Genomic DNA, 15,540 nt, shown 5'->3' with positions numbered 1-15,540 from the left:
GTGAAAAGCACGGATGTCTGTCTCTGAGCGCGGGGGCTTTGCGGGGTCGAGGGCGGGCGCGGGGACGGCTGTCTTACTTTTGGTACGCGGTAGCTGCTTTAGTTTCGGATTTCCCCGCGGCGCTGCGCGGAGGGGATGTTCCGAAATCGGCCGCCCGGCGGTTTCGACCGGCAGCGCGCGGAAGGAAAATAAACGGAACTCTATTGTGGCTGTGCTGCGGTGGTCGCTCTGTTCTCGGGGCTCGGGGCCGCCTCGCGTCCATCCCCCGTCGCCGCCGTCGCTCGGCAACGCCCGCGCCCTCTGACCCGCGCGGCGCCGCCCCCCGCTCCCATAGCTACGGCGGGAGGCGGCGGCCATCTTGGCGGCGGCGGCGGGGCGATGAGCGGCTCCAGGGCGCGGGCGGCGGCGGGACCCGACAAGAAGCCGCCGCCGGGGAGCGGGGGGGCCCTGAGCCGCCTGCGGGGGCGGCGCGGGTCGGCGGACGCGGCCCCGCGACCCGGAGCGCCGTGGACCGAATCCGAACTGCTGGAGCTGGAGACCGTCCGGCCCGAGCACGTCCTGGGGCTGTGCCGGGTGACGGAGAGTGAGTGCGGGGCGATGTGGGAGGGGGGACGGCCGGGCGCCCCGGGAGGCCGCGGCGGGCGATGCGCTGTGGGCTGTGGGCTCTGAGCTGTGGGCTGCGGGCTCTGTGCGCTGTGCTCTGGGCGCTACCCGGGCCCGGTGCAGCCGCGCTGGTCGTGCAGCCCGCGGGGCGCGGCGGAGCTCTGCCTGCGCCTCTGCTGCCGCTTTCGGAAAGTTGGGTGGTTTCTTTCTTTTCTTCCCCCCCCCCCCCCTCCCGGGACGCCGCGCTCCGCTTTCCTGTCCCCACCCTTCCCCTTCTCGCTCTGCACACCCGCAGTGTGTGCTTTCGTGCCTTCCTCTCGCATCTTACGGGGCCGGGGATGGTCAGAAGTATTATCGAGTTCTTTGCAGTTGTTCCGAGGTCTTTTGAAACGTTCCTCCGTGTTTTCTTCCAGACTATTTATGCAAACCCGAGGACAACATTTACAACATCGACTTCACCAGGTTCAAGATCCGAGACCTGGAGACGGGGACGGTGCTGTTTGAAATCGCCAAGCCGTCTGCTGCAGGTGTGCGGTGCTGCCTGCCGGGCTGCGGGGCTGTGCACAGCGAGCTCAGAGCTCTGCTGGGGTGCCCTGATGGATGAGTCCTTCCCAGAGCACGGGGCTGAGTTTCCCTTCAATGGGAAACTTCCAAGTTATGCCATAAAAATGTGAACATGGCGTGGTGGGGGAATACTGTCAACCGCAGAGCTTGCCTTGTTAGTGGCCGGGTCACACGTCTTCTTTCTTGGCTATCTGGTGAGACTGACGGTGGTTGTCACACCTAGGCCACTGAGGCTGGCTGTTATCAGATCTCCTCTTTATTTCTCAGTGCTGGTATGACTGTATGATCAATTCCTTCTCATTCCGTGCCCAACTAATGGCAGGCTTGTCCTGTCCACCAGCCAGTATTACCTTACGTGTGTGCTGTTGGCAGAATAATTCTGAGCTGGTGCATTTTCTAGAGCAAGACAACGAGGATGAAGATGACAGCGGTGAGCTGGACAGCAGTGCGGGCCGCTTTGTTCGTTACCAGTTCACCCCGGCATTCCTTCGTCTTCGGACTGTTGGTGCAACGTGAGTATAAGTTCACAAAGTGTGAGGGGAGAATCATGTTTGTGTGGTGCCACTGAACAGCTTATAGCTCGAATCAAGGACCTGAGAGAACTCATCGTACACTAACAATATAAAGTATTTCTCTGGAACGATCCATTGGGTTCTTGTGTAGTTTCAGGTCCACGGCTCTGTTCTTTGCAGTAAGAAGAGAAGGCTTTCTTACCTGGTTTTTCCTACTTTTTGCTTACAGAGTGGAGTTTACAGTGGGAGAAAAGCCAGTGTCAAACTTCCGAATGATTGAGAGGCATTACTTCCGAGACCGCTTGCTGAAGAACTTTGACTTTGATTTTGGTTTCTGCATCCCCAGTAGCAGGAACACATGTGAGCACATCTACGAATTCCCTCAGCTCTCAGAAGATCTCAGTAAGTATATCCTTTCCGCAACAAGCTATGCTCATTTCCTCTCTCTCTTTCTACTTGTGCAAAAAATTGTGACAGGGATGGAGGGATGGGATTAAGCTGATTTAAGACGCGTTTAATCCCAAGTCACAGACTTGTGCTGCAGATTATCCATCTTAGAAATGAAAGCCTAAGGCAGCCTGCATTGTCAAGTCACAGGCTGCAAGAAGAGAGCTGCACAGTGATGGGGCTGTCATCCTCAGTGCCTAACAGTGCAGTCCAGAAGATAACAAAACCCTGGAAAAGGGTTGTCTTAGCAGTCACACGTCTGTTTTCAGCACTTGATTTTTAGGTCTTGAACCTCTGGCTTTGAAGCAGAACTGGTTTTTCTCTGGAGAGGTGTGTTTTTGAGCCTACAGAGATCTCTGCAAATACGCATTGCGCAGGGTATGTTTGCCCTCGGGGTGGATTGAGCAGAGCACGTGGGCCCTTCTGTGGCTGCTTAAGTGCAGGGTTTGTACCTCGCCTGTGTACCAGTGGAGAGTGCAGCTGCTTTCTTTTATTTACGGATTGCAACCTCTCTGCTTTCAGACAATGATTTCTGCTTTGCTCTAGTGGTGGCTCTGGCTGTTTCTGTGTCTTATGGGATCGCTCCACCTCTGTTTGCTTTTGACACTGCCTGTCCTGTGAATAGGAAGAATAGGTAGGACATGCCAGAGCTTTTAATGTGTGCCCAGCCGATCTGTTTGCTTCTCTTGGATAGGGCAGAGCGTCAGCCTGGTGCATCGCACAGAGTGTCCTTTTTGTTCTGACTGCACTGCCCAGCAGTGTGTGACAGGCTTCTGAATGTAATCGAGCTTTCTCTTTCACAGTCCGTCTGATGGTTGAAAACCCATACGAGACCCGCTCAGACAGCTTTTACTTTGTGGACAACAAGTTGATAATGCACAACAAGGCCGATTATGCTTACAATGGAGGACAGTAATCATGATATGGCTGCTGGAAGCTGTGCTGCCATTAACCATTCCAGATGTCCAGGACTGGACTGGACTTGCTCTCTCATGCAACAAGGCTTCCTGTCAAACCTTTTCTTCTTGCATGAGGCTGAGCACATGAAGCAAAGAAGACAGTTCACAAAAGAAAAGGAAATCTCCCTGCAACGCTTCACTATCCAACACTCGTAACATATCCAGCCTCTGCCATTCTCCATTTCTGGATACCTTCTGGTACCCTGGTTAGGTGATGGATCAGAGGCTCTGTTAGAAAATTATTGCTGTTACAATTTCTATAGCTTAGGTTGCACTTCTAGTGCTCCTGATGTTTCACCTATTGGGTGACTACCCTCTTCCAAGAGGTCAAATAATTTGGGTAAGCTATTTCTTAGCAGGGAAATTTGCTGACTTCAGGTAGCCAGTGACACCTGAAAAGCAAATCTCTTCTTCAGTTGGATAGATCATCTCTTTGGTGCTAGTGGCTTAGTTCGTAGCATGGGTGAGATAGCTTTTTAGGGTGCATTCCAGTATTCTCCAGTGGGAAAGATAAAGTAAGAGACTAATTCAGCTTCTGAGTTGTGCAGGAATCTTCTCTTCCCCCTCCAGGGATTTGAGCTGCTCATGGGAATCGCTTGATCTGTGTTTTACCAGAGGTATCACTGGAGGTACGCAACAGGAGAAAAAAGGGACCTTATCCAGGTTGATCATTCAGTCATTCCAGTAGCATTTCTGTTTGAGCTCGTTCATGCAAATTGCTGAATTTTGGAGCTCAAGGGTCAACCTTGGAGCTGAAGTTAATCTCAGTATATTTATCATTTCTCATTTCTACTGCTTCCCTTTGCGTAGGATTTTGGCTTTTACTACAGAATGTATTGGTTTTGGACTGACAGCACATTGTCAGCCTAGCTGGGGTGGAGGGGGGATTTCAGTCTGGTGAGGTGTAGAGGAAGAAGGGAGAATGTGGAAAATCACTTGAAAAACATGTAGGGAGCCAAGCTTCCTAGGCTTCAATCTCTATACATCATAATGTTTTAAACCTGGCTGTCACAGGTGCTGGAAGGACAGATGGTGGTGTCACCAGCTCACTTGCTTTCTTTCAGTACTAGCAGCTAAAACCTTCCCAGGTCAAATTATTCAGTGTTACAGAGTGGGCTTCTTAATGACCAAACTGTGAGAATTAATAAGATTTCTTCTTAATTGTTTGAGATCCTATCACTGCTTCGTATCCTTAGTTGCTTATTTATGTTTCAGGAAGTTCTGCTGAGTTAGTTTCTGCCAGACCAAAGGGTGTCTTTTGCAGCAGCGCTTTGGGATCTGGCGATAGGAAGACCCCATCCTCCCAGCAGCCGTGCTGGCGTCCAGCTTTGACCGTGCAGAATCTCAGCTGGGAAAACCCTTTCCTGTGTATTTTGCTGGTTCAAGACGAGGATGGTTTGCATCCCCTCCCTGAGCTGATCAGCCACCTCTGCTGCACATGGGAGCTAAGCTGTGTCTGGGCTGGAGGCATTGGCTAGTGTTAGTTCTGCTTGTTTGCCTAGAGAGCTCAGAACTGACTCCTCAGCAGATAGAGTATGATTGAGTGTAGATTATGCCTTCGTGCCTCGGCAGGATTAAATGAGGTGGGCATCACAGCCTGTTAACGCGTAGATAGCAATAGGAAGCCACTGCCTTAACCTCGCAGGCGAACGATGTTTGGTGCGGAGGATCAGCGGGTGACGAGGTAAGCAGTGAGAGTCTGTGGGTGGCAGTCCTGAAAGAATCTCCAGCTCTTGGGAAGGAGTTTAATTACGATTAACCACAACAGACGACTTGTTCGGGTGGAGCATTAATCACAAGCAACCACAACAAATGTCTCGGGAATGCGGAGCGGCGAGGTGAGCGCGGCTGGAAGGTGAAGGACAGTTCTGCTCCATTCAATCCCTTCCAGCATCTCCATGGGCACTTGGGCAACCTCAGTAGTTGTTTTAGAATTAGTGAAGCTGCTGGTGAGATGGAGCTCTTACGGTGACTGCCTTCACATGGCCCCGTGCCGTGCTGGTTAGAAGGGGAAATTCTGTTGTGCTGCAGGAATGGGCGGTGCTTGCAGCAAGGCAGAGCAGCCTGGGAGTGTGTTTTCCATCCTGGAGCATTGTGAGATACTCAGGGTCAGGTCAGAAGAAGCTGCCAGGTGTTTCCAGGACGTTTTAGCATATCGAGGTGAATTTGTATGTAGTATAAATCCAGGTGCCTTTAAGCGTTCCTTTTACCTTTCTGTACGAAGCAACCTCCTGCTTTTCTTACGAATGTGACGATTCCCGACTGTTTTCTATATCACTGAGTAAAGATACTTAAAATGGAGGCAGAGCACTGCCGGAGGAGCAGCAAAGACTGAGCCGTGGGAGAGCACAGCTGTGCAGGTCGGTGCTCACGGGGCGCTGGGTGCCATCTGGCTGCTGCCCTGAGAAGCAGAGAGCACTGCTGGGTGTGAGCGAGTTCAGGGCCTGCAGGGAAGGGGATTTCTGCCTGAAGCAGTCATTACCTCAGCCAGCAGTGATGAGGAAAAGGCACTGAGGCTGCGCTTCTCCGTTTATGAATGTATCGTATATTCAGCAATAAGCAAAGGAAGAGCAGAGGAAAGCTGGGGGTCGTGCAGGCAGTGCCGGCTCCCCTCAGCTCCTGGAGGGATTCAAAGGGCTTTGCCCAAAGACATGCTGCGGGAAAAAGGTCCCTAAAAGGGGGCAGCCCAGCACTAAAAAGGCTGATTGTAACCACAGAGTCAGGGATTTCCAACCTCGTCCTCGTGGCAGGGGTGGTGTCTTTGGTAAACGTGACTCTGTGGAGCATCTTCCTTCGCTTTGCTGTGGTGCTGTAGGGGTGGGTCAGAGCTGCCCACACGGGGAGATGGGGGGAGAGGCCGATGGGACCCGAGCTGGGAGCTGAGTGCTGTCCCAGCAGGCGCTGAAAGCACACACACACTGCCCGTGTGTGTGTAAGGTCACAGCAGAGCGGGGGGAGAGCAGAGCTGGGACTGCACTGTGCTCTGTGACAGCAGCACGGGGACCAGCAGCGATCCTACAGCAGCACGGGGACCAATGCTGATCCTGCAGCAGCACAGAGACCAGCACCAGCGCTACAGCAGCACGGGGAGCAGCACTGCGCCCACACCGAACCTCTCCAGTATTGCCCGGTGAAGACCGGGGCCTCTCCACGCTCCTGGGACGCGGACTCCCGACAGCCGTCCTATGGCCACCCGGGCCGCCCCTGCTGACGGCCGGCCGCCCTCCTCCGCCTTCTCAGAGCCGCGTCTTCCTCCGCGCTGCCCCCGGGCTGTGCGGTGCCCTCCGGTGCTCGGGGCCGCCCGTAGCGGAGCTTTGGGTCGAGCGCCGCGCCCCGCTCAGCAGCGCCCCCTGCAGCGAGGCGACGCGAAGAGCAGCAGCGCGCGGTCTGTCTGTGTACGCGCGTGGCGGTGGCGCTGCTGCCGCCCCGCGTGGAATAAAGGAACCTCCGCATTTCGTACGGCGGCGTCCGGCGCTGGGGGCGGGGCTGGGAGGCGGGAGGGGGCGGGGCCGGCGAGAATGGGCGGGGCCTCGCTTCGGCTCGCGCTGTTCCCGCCCTGGTGACCTGCGCGTGCGCAGTGCTGCCCCTCGCGCTCCCTCAGGCGCAGCCATGGCGGCGGCGGCGGCGTTGGCGTTGCTCGTGACCCGCGGTGGAGGGGTGCCCAGGGGTGAGGGCGCGGAGCCCGGCTTCGCTCCGCCGCGGCTGCCGGGAGGACCCGGAGGGCTGCGTGTGGGGGTCGGCCTGAGCGGGAGGGCGGGTGGCGGCGCCCCGTTGTCCTTCAGGGCCCGAGGCCGCGTCCCGTCGCGGCGCCGCCCTCAGCGCGGGCCCGGGGTTGTGGGGGGGGGCGAAGGGACGCGGGGAGGCCTCACGGCTCTGCCCGCCCTCAGCACGGGCCCTGGGGTCCCTCCGCCGGCTGCACACGGTGTACCAGACGGTGGAGCTGCCGGAGACGCACCAGATGCTGCGCCAGACGTGCCGGGACTTCGCCGAGAAGGAGCTGATGCCGCTCGCGGCTGAGCTGGACAGGGAGCACCGCTTCCCGGCCGAGCAGGTGTGCGTTCCCCGCCCCGCCGCCCTCCGGCGGGACTGCCCGGCCTGCAGCGCGGTGCGAGGCGGGCGCCTTTCTACCCGTGCCCGCTGTAGGAAGCCGTTCCTGGGGCTTTTTGGCACGGAGCATCCTCTGACCTTCGTACCAAGAGACGTTCCGTAGGTTTCATTCTGCTGGCTCAGCAGCGGGCTGAGGTTTAGGTCTGCTTCTAGGAGAGTTGTTCGAGTGTGGAAGGTGTAATGATGTGTGTGGGACATTCTGAACTCCATAGCTGCTTGTGTTTCTCCAGCTTTAGCACCATTGAATTGTCAGTTCTCCGAGCAGCTTCTCTGTGGGAGCGGGACGGTCAGGAGGTAGGAGATGCTAGCATCTGATAGGTGCTGTGTGTATTGTATATAGTCTATTAAGATTCCGCATAAACCTCTGACTCCTCATATGGAAATCAGTACAGCAAATTAGTGTCACGTTGAGCAGGTGAATTCACTCATTCATGTACGAGAAAAACATACTGTTAAATTTGAATGTGTTTGAGAAAATTGGAACTGTAAACAGTATTTATTAACATTATAGAATCATAGAATGGGTTGGGTTGGAAGGGACCTTTAAGATCATCCAGTTCCACCCCCCTGCTACAGGCAGGGACACCTCCCAGCAGTCCAGGTTGCTCAAAGCCCCATCCAGCCTGGCCTTGATTGCTTCCAGGGAGGGGCATCCACAGCCTCACTGTTCCAGAGTCTCACCACCCTCACAGTAAAGAATTCCTTCCTCCTATCTAGTTTAAATGTACTCTCTTCCAGCTTTAAACCATTTTCCCTCATCCTGTCCCTACCTGCCCTTATAAATGTCCCTCCCCAGCTTTCTGGTGGGCCCCTTTTTCAAGTACTAGAAGGGCAATAAAGATAAAGCAACATACATAGAATTAATTGCTATCCTTTGTTCATCCTCTGCATTTGATATGGTGGACAAGTGTTCTGGGTGTCCATGCAGGAGGGAAAATACTTGTTTTGAAATTCTGCACAGGTTCTGTGAAAGCATGCACAGCCTGCTAATACATTTAACTTCACTGAAAGACTGGGCTAAATTTGACGTTGCATTTTAAATATGAAAACAGAGGAAAACTTGTTTTTCCTCTCGTATAGTTCTAGATATTATTAAGACATGTAGTGTGAGATGGTGAGTGCTCTGAAGAGCTTCCAGTTATGAGGCCAGGGTCCAGCTGAGGAATTCAGGGTTGGAATAATTTGGAATGTGCCAAACACATTTTCTGGAAAGTGGGCTTAAGTGGGAATGAAAAATCACCTTCTTGCAAACTGCTCTGTGGGTCTTTCAATTCATAAAATTCTTCCGTGGTGCAGTCCTGGGGTGAAGCACGGCAGTCTCAAATATAAAGTTCTAATGGTTTTCATTAGCAAGATTCCAGCTGACAGGAAAAATGGGATGGGAGAATTCTGGTGGGGCTGTAGCAGCATCTTTCAGCTTCAAAAGGCTCCCTCCTTTCTTGGTACTGAAGACAGCTCTTGAAATGAGCAAGAGCTCATCCAAGCCAGCGGTGACTGTGTGTACCTCTTGGTGAAGTCATCTAGCCACACTTAGCAGTTTGTGCAGCCAGATTCCCATTTAACAGGAGTTAGACTCATTGTTCCTCTATGTGTAGCCCTGCTGTGACCTGACTTTGTGTGTCTGCATGTATTTGCTGGTGCAGAGAATCTCACTTCTCCGTTCCCCACATGCAGGTGAAGAAGATGGGTAGCCTAGGGCTGCTGGCTGTGGAAGTGCCAGAGCAGTTCAAAGGAGCGGGCCTCGACTACCTGGCCTATTCCATAGCTGTGGAGGAGATCAGCAGGGGCTGTGCATCCACAGGTGTCATTGCCAGCGTCAATAATGTAAGTGTCTCAAGGCTGTGTGTGAGGGACAGGCATGGAGCCGAGTCTGGCACCAGGGTGGCTGTTGGAGAGGGGTGTGTGTGAGAAATGGGATCCATTCCTGTTGTGAATTACGGAATGCTGGAGAGCACTGACATCCTGGGAGTTCATCGATTGTTTGTACCTTGAGGCGGTACTAACTCAGCTCTCAATTCTTAAAGTCTCTGTATTTAGGGCCAATACTCAAGTTTGGTTCTGAGGAACAGAAGCACAAGTGGATTTCTCCCTTCACCAGTGGGGACAAGATAGGATGTTTTGCTCTTAGTGAACCAGGTAATGTGACTGTTACCATTCCTGTTGCAAGGTAACTTCCTTAATCAGATTTAGAGTGGATCTTAGGTCTGTCAGATTGTAACAGTTTGCAGAAAGATGGTTTATAGCAATCCCATTCAAATGAAGTCTCGGTGCCCAAGGTGCTTAATAACTGCCACCCCATGGTCCATGCTGAAAATTTTCATTCCTATTATGTGAGCAAAACCTTAGAGATGGATGCATCTTAGACACACTGGCCTTTCCCCTTTCTGTTTAGGTCCCTTGTAGGAGGGACAGGGGTGACACCACTGCAGTTACAGGAAGTGCTGTGAGCTGGCAGCAGGGGTGTGGGCAGGTGATGGTTTTACACTGTTCATTGCTACTGGTTGCCTGGATGTTCATTGCCTTGCTTAGGGAACGGCAGTGATGCGGGTGCAGCATCCACAGTGGCACGTCTGGATGGTGACGAGTGGGTGCTGAATGGCACCAAGGCCTGGATCACCAATGCCTGGGACGCCTCGGCCACCGTAGTGTTTGCCACTACAGATAAATCCCTGAAGCACAAGGTGTGTTCAGTGGGTCAGTTGGGGAGAAGGGCTGGAAGTGAAGGGAGAATCATTCTGAAAGGGTTTTGAGGACCATGTAGAGTATTTGGAGCTGTGCAGATGTTGCGCAGTAGGGAGGAGGGAGTTTGATGTGTGCTGGTTCTGTTGTTCCTTGTGCCTTTCCTTCCTTCTGGTTACTTGGACACACGTCTCCTGTGGAAAAAAAAATGGAAGGAAGCCTGCTGACACCCAGGTAAGTGGGAAGTCAACACCATTCCTAAGAGTCTGGGTCCTCTTGCAGGGCATTAGTGCATTCCTTGTTCCTATGCCTACTGCGGGGCTGTCCCTGGGGAAGAAGGAAGACAAGCTGGGCATCCGAGCCTCTTCCACTGCCAACCTGATATTTGAGGACTGTCGGATACCCAAGGCCAACTTGCTGGGGCAGCTAGGAATGGGCTTCAAAATTGCCATGGTAAGAGATGGATCAGAGGTGCATTTGTGTAAAGCAGTAGTTCCCAAGCTGGCCATTTTCAAAACCATTTACAGATTTAGGATAACTTTGGTGAGAGCTGCTACTGTGAGGTGTAACATGAGACAGTTGACCCTTCTTGCCAACATGTGAGAACTCATTGATACAGCTTGGTAAATCATTCATTTATCGTAGATAGATCCTGGGCAGTGCTCTTTTTGTAGGGTCAGTGTGGCAGTCCTCTGGTTAAGGAGTGCTGCTGAGGCACACTGTGAGCAGGGGCAATTTAGTTTAGTTTTTCTCAGCTACCCATGTTCTGTTCTTCCTTTTGTACCCTTAAAAAAGGGGGGGGAGGAGGGAACATTACATTTTCCCTAAATTTTCTGGCTGAGGAAAGTTGTCCTGGGTGCACAGAGTATGTTCTGCATCATGTTTAAAAGAAGTGGAAGAAGTCAGAGGTAACAGCATGTGTGTGACTTCTGAACAGAAGCCAGGCCCCGTCCACCTTGTTCCCTGCAGTGGCACACTCTCCACTGGGGAAAAACACCATTTGTTGGCCTGATGTTTTGAGAAGGGCCAAGCTCCAAAGCTGGAAGGACTCTCCAGTCACCGATTACCTTTTTGACACCCTCAGCCTAGGATTGAGATGAAGTCTTGTCTCACTGTACGATGAATTCTTCCTATGTACAGAGTGAGGCAGAGAACCAATCAAAACCTAATGGGCAAGTCAGGTTACGGACCCAACTCACTAGTCAGTATGAAAAATGCTTGTTTTATTGTGTGTATTAATGAGGGGGAGTAAAGAGGAAAACTCACAAGCTTTCCTCTTTTTTTTTCATCTAATAGAAGCAGCTGCACAGTGAGCCAGGGCTCTAGCTGAAGGGTTTGTTCCAGCCCCAGCCAGAGCAGATGCTCTTTGTTTTGCTGTTCCCATTGTTTTGCTCCCCTCCTTCTGCCTTCCCCCTGGGTAAGAGGCAGCACTGTCTCCCCTTTCTGCTTCTTGCACCCATCTGCTCTTTGCAGTATCCAGTCTGTTCTGCAGTTCTTTATTCCTGCATAACTGGCAGTAGGTTGGAGCAGGGAGGTCTGCGATGAGAAGCTAATAAGGCCACAGCAAGTTCCCAGCAACAGTGGAAATGAGTGTACTCTTTTGATCAAGTATTATTTAAGACATATTTTGTCCTTCTCAGCAAACTCTGGATGGAGGAAGGATTGGCATCGCCTCTCAGGCTCTGGGAATAGCTCAGGCAGCTCTGGACTGTGCTGTGGATTATGCTGAAAAGAGAATGGCGTTTGGGTCGCCCATCACAAAGCTGCAGGCAATTCAGGTACAAGCCAGACTGGGTCACTTGCAGGCAGTGCTGTTGTTGGTGGAGAGTTCATATGGACACTTGTACTTGGCTTTGGGAACACAGTGTACTTCATGCTGTCTGGGATAAACAAGGTCATTGTTTACATTTTCATACAGACTGTTGAGATGGAGGTGTTCCTTTTCTAGCGCTGTTGGTCTCAGAGGTGGGAGACTGCTGTGTGTTCTCCTGGAGGCAGAGCCGCCTCAGACAAAGGCAATGTTTGTCGTTGCAGTTTAAGTTAGCAGACATGGCTGTGGCATTAGAGAGTGCGCGCTTACTGACCTGGAGAGCTGCTATGCTGAAAGACAACGGGAAGCCCTTCACAAAGGTATTTCTAGCTTTGCATTTGTCAAGTAGTGACAGCTCTGGGCTTGAGGCTTGAGGCAAGCAAATGGTGTGATGCATGGCTGCATTCACTCCTGCCCAGCCCAGTGCTGTTGGTGGTCCAATATCGGCAGATACTGCACACTGCTGTCTGCCATCAGCTCCATCTCTGGAGCTGGGCCTTGCTTTTATCCAAGGCAAGATGGGCTGGCTGCTGAGAGCTGGTGCCAGTGACCTGGCCTGTCTTTTCTGCACAGTTGGTCTGCAGACTGTCAGACTCCTGTTGCAATTGGGGCTTTCCTTTTTCTGTGATAGCTACATCCTCAGTGATGTTTTCCTTCCCAAAGGAAGCGGCTATGGCCAAGCTGGCTGCATCAGAAGCTGCAACAAACATCGCTCATCAGGTAACTACCACAGCTGGCAACTCTCAGCTACACAGCATGCTGAAAGGCAGTTTGTGTTCCATCTCTTACACACAGCAAGCCAAGTACCTACATGAAGAGGGGAAGATATTTAATCTTTACTATAACATACATATATGTGTTTGTTGTTTTTAACAAAGGCACATGAAGCTGGTTAGCATGGCCACCGCTTTGGCTTCAGGGTTATGCTGGCATGTGATGCTGTGTTATTAATGATCATGTTTGCTGCTGTCCAGAGACAGCGTGTTTTGACTGGATTGGTCCTTTTTGTGAGAGCTTAGCTGCACCCAACTCAACCAGCAGTAAGTTTGATGTATAATGAGAAGACAGAGCAGTACCTGTGGTGTCTGCATTTATTTTTTCCCTGCCCTTAAACGTGGCTTTGTGGAGTATGGAAAAACTCACAAATATCACTGAAGTGGTTCATTTGCTATCTGGGATGTCAGTATTAATGTTACACCACTTTTAGTTGTGTGTATTTCTCTGACTGCAAGTGTGTCAGTCAGCCTCGTGTGCTTCCTCCAGGTATGCATGCAGTGAGATTAGTTCCTTTTGACGTGGCCCTGCATCTATTCTAACCCCCTACCTTTGTTTCAGGCCATCCAGATCTTGGGTGGTATGGGTTATGTGACAGAGATGCCAGCAGAACGTCATTACCGTGACGCTCGTATCACTGAGATCTACGAGGGAACCAGTGAGATCCAAAGACTGGTGATAGCAGGTCAACTGCTGAAGGCCTACCGTAGCTGAAGAACCTTAGAGCAAGATACTGCCCCTAAGTGCCTCCTAACAGCAATCCAAGTGCTGAGGATCATGGTGGAAGTTTCCCTCACTAATGAGTAATTGACCTTAAAATGTGCTGATTCTTCTCCGGATGAAGTATGGTGCATGGAAGACTGTATCCCAGTGTGTAAGCAAATGGCCATGAGTGCAGGAGGGAGGAAGCAGTTCATGGCTGCTTTTCCTAACACGGTGTGTTGTTTTGTTTCAGTAGCACAGGGTGACTGTGCTGTTCAGCTGCACTCCTTCTGCATTTCACAGTACTTCCTTTGCAAGGTTTTGTCAATGAGCAGTGTGATAAGCAGTGCCAGTGTTACAGATGTGACCCCTGTGCACTCTTCCTGGGCTGCTGGTTATACTGCCACTCTTGTCAGCTCCTGTAGTTCAGGGATGCAGCTGTGGTGAGCTCCCTGTTCAATGCAGGCTGTACTGAGACCTGCTGCAGCAGTGCACTCTTCCCCCACCTCCAGCAGGAGAGGAGCCAGAATGGAGGACACAGGCACTTCCTACGCACAGAAGGCTCTTACTCAGACTATGGTTGCTGCGTACAGGGATGTAAAAGCAAAGGTCAGAAAAAAACCACTAGCTTTTGTAGTGTGAGCCCCTCATGGATGGAGCTGTAAAAAGCAAAGAAGAGAGAAGCTGCAGTGGCTGAGACAGATTAAGAAAAAGAAAGTGAATGTTCCACAGACTGCTTTTACTGTATCAGCAACTATCTAACAGGACAGAAAGTGCATGCAGTGGCAGTAACAGCTTTTGATCTCTATGCATTTTTTGGCAACAAGTGGGAAATGAACAGATGATGCCAAAAACCTTACCAGGAAGCTCTGGCAGTAACACACATCCTCCATCAGTTATCTTCAGCAAAAAATTAACTTTCTGAAGATTAAGCCAAAAGAAAAGCTCTAAACTCAGGAAAAGGTGGACAGGATTAGGACTACAATCTGCATGGCCCTTTTCCAGACAATGAGTACAACAGCTGTAAATGGTTATTTCCCTGCAGTGTCATTTATTTAATTTATGTGGCAAGAAAACAGCAAGATTATATTACATACAAGAGAACAGAAGATGAATAAAACCTGATTTTAAAAACTTTTTTAAGGGACCACCATTCCCCATTTTCTTTAAAATTCAAATGTGACAATTTAGAGTAGTTCTTCCAGTCCCAAGACACAGAAGCACAGAAGTGGTGTGTGGTTGCCTAGTGCAGATGTCCCAGTAATACAAATAATCCCTTTGCAGGTCGCTTGCTGGTGATGGCATGTTGGGGCAGTTTGAATTTCTCTTTGCTGCTGTCATAATCTGACAGAGCCAGGCAGTGAGATAAGTAGGTCTGCTGGAAAACCATTCCAGTGATCGCAAATGTGTTGTAAATGAAAGCCGCCTAGGTGTAAGACACACTCTTCTAGCTCAATTTCTACTTGTCTCACTGCTTTGATGATTTTTTAAAGACTCATTTAATGACTGTCGCAGGAAGTGAGATTATTTTACACAAGGTTGTTTTTCTCCTCACAGCCAGTCAGCTAGAGTGGGCAGTGTAGGTCCAGTCACTGCTCACTGCAAGCGAGGACTTCGGGAGCACAGTGTTACTGTTCAGTGCTCATCTATACTGAATCGCCAATGCACCAGAACAAGCAGTCACTGTTAGGCCACACCTGCTGCACTGTTTTCCCTTGCTTCATCAAGCTGCTTCTCTCCTGCTTCACTCAGCAACACTAAATGATTGCTTCTTGTCTTCAGAGCTGAGTGAAATTGCCTCAGTGTCCTCACAGTGGAAGACTGAAGTGGGAGACTAGCTGTGAACGTCTCGGCTGACAGAGAACACACTGCAATCAACTACAAACTAGATATATCAAAATCCCACGTGGGCCTTTTGCTGAGAACACAGTGGGCAGCATCAAGCAATTGCCTGCCCACGGGGAGCTCTGCTGCACACCTGTGACCACAACTTGCCTTTGGGAACTCCTGGTTAACAAGCTTCCTGCTAGCTGACATCAGTACAGCAGCTGACCTGGCTAACATATTAACTGCATATGGTGCTGATTTGCTCAATGCACCTCTGTCACAGTCTGCAATCAACTCACACTGCATATCACCAAATTACAGAAAGGGTGGAGCTGGTCAAAAATCACTGGTCTAGGTACAGCATGACATTAATGTTGAAGAGCCAAGGAATGTTTTACAAGCTTGTAAGAGTTCCCTTTTGCAGTTATCTACAAAAAAACCTCCATGCTTTAAGGGTGCAAAGTCTGTTAAAAGCTTTTCCAATACCTTCCTTGCTTCCACAGGTTCAGGCAGGTACAGGTAACCTGTCTGACAGCACTGTTCTCAGAAGTATTTG

At 51.1% G+C, this 15,540-nt stretch overlaps 2 protein-coding genes across 4 annotated transcripts; both read left to right on the top strand.

The window, feature by feature from the left end:
- Positions 1-360: 360 nt before the first annotated feature.
- On the top strand, positions 361-6,544 carry UNC119B (unc-119 lipid binding chaperone B). Its single transcript, XM_415263.7, has 5 exons — positions 361-583; positions 1,017-1,130; positions 1,568-1,679; positions 1,909-2,081; positions 2,930-6,544. Exons 1-5 carry the CDS (start codon positions 379-381, stop codon positions 3,040-3,042), a joined length of 717 nt encoding a protein of 238 aa, XP_415263.2. The 5' UTR covers positions 361-378; the 3' UTR covers positions 3,043-6,544.
- A 130-nt stretch (positions 6,545-6,674) lies between these two features.
- Positions 6,675-14,294, top strand: ACADS (acyl-CoA dehydrogenase, C-2 to C-3 short chain). 3 transcript variants are annotated; one of them, NR_173337.1, is made up of 10 exons: positions 6,675-6,752; positions 6,973-7,136; positions 8,867-9,016; positions 9,217-9,328; positions 9,722-9,873; positions 10,154-10,324; positions 11,512-11,649; positions 11,906-12,001; positions 12,313-12,401; positions 13,017-14,294. NR_173337.1 is itself a non-coding variant. In NM_001006193.2 (10 exons), exons 1-10 carry the CDS (start codon positions 6,695-6,697, stop codon positions 13,167-13,169), a joined length of 1,251 nt encoding a protein of 416 aa, NP_001006193.1. In that variant the 5' UTR covers positions 6,675-6,694; the 3' UTR covers positions 13,170-14,294. The 3 variants fall into 3 exon arrangements, 2 of the variants coding, with proteins under 2 accessions (NP_001006193.1, NP_001383311.1); NM_001006193.2 differs by having other exon boundaries at positions 12,345-12,401; NM_001396382.1 differs by lacking the exon at positions 10,154-10,324 and having other exon boundaries at positions 12,345-12,401.
- Positions 14,295-15,540: the final 1,246 nt, after the last annotated feature.

The sequence above is a fragment of the Gallus gallus genome, chromosome 15 (genome assembly GCF_016699485.2).
Source record: "Gallus gallus isolate bGalGal1 chromosome 15, bGalGal1.mat.broiler.GRCg7b, whole genome shotgun sequence".
Taxonomy (NCBI): domain Eukaryota; kingdom Metazoa; phylum Chordata; class Aves; order Galliformes; family Phasianidae; genus Gallus; species Gallus gallus.
This window is presented reverse-complemented; position numbering and strand designations above follow the sequence as displayed.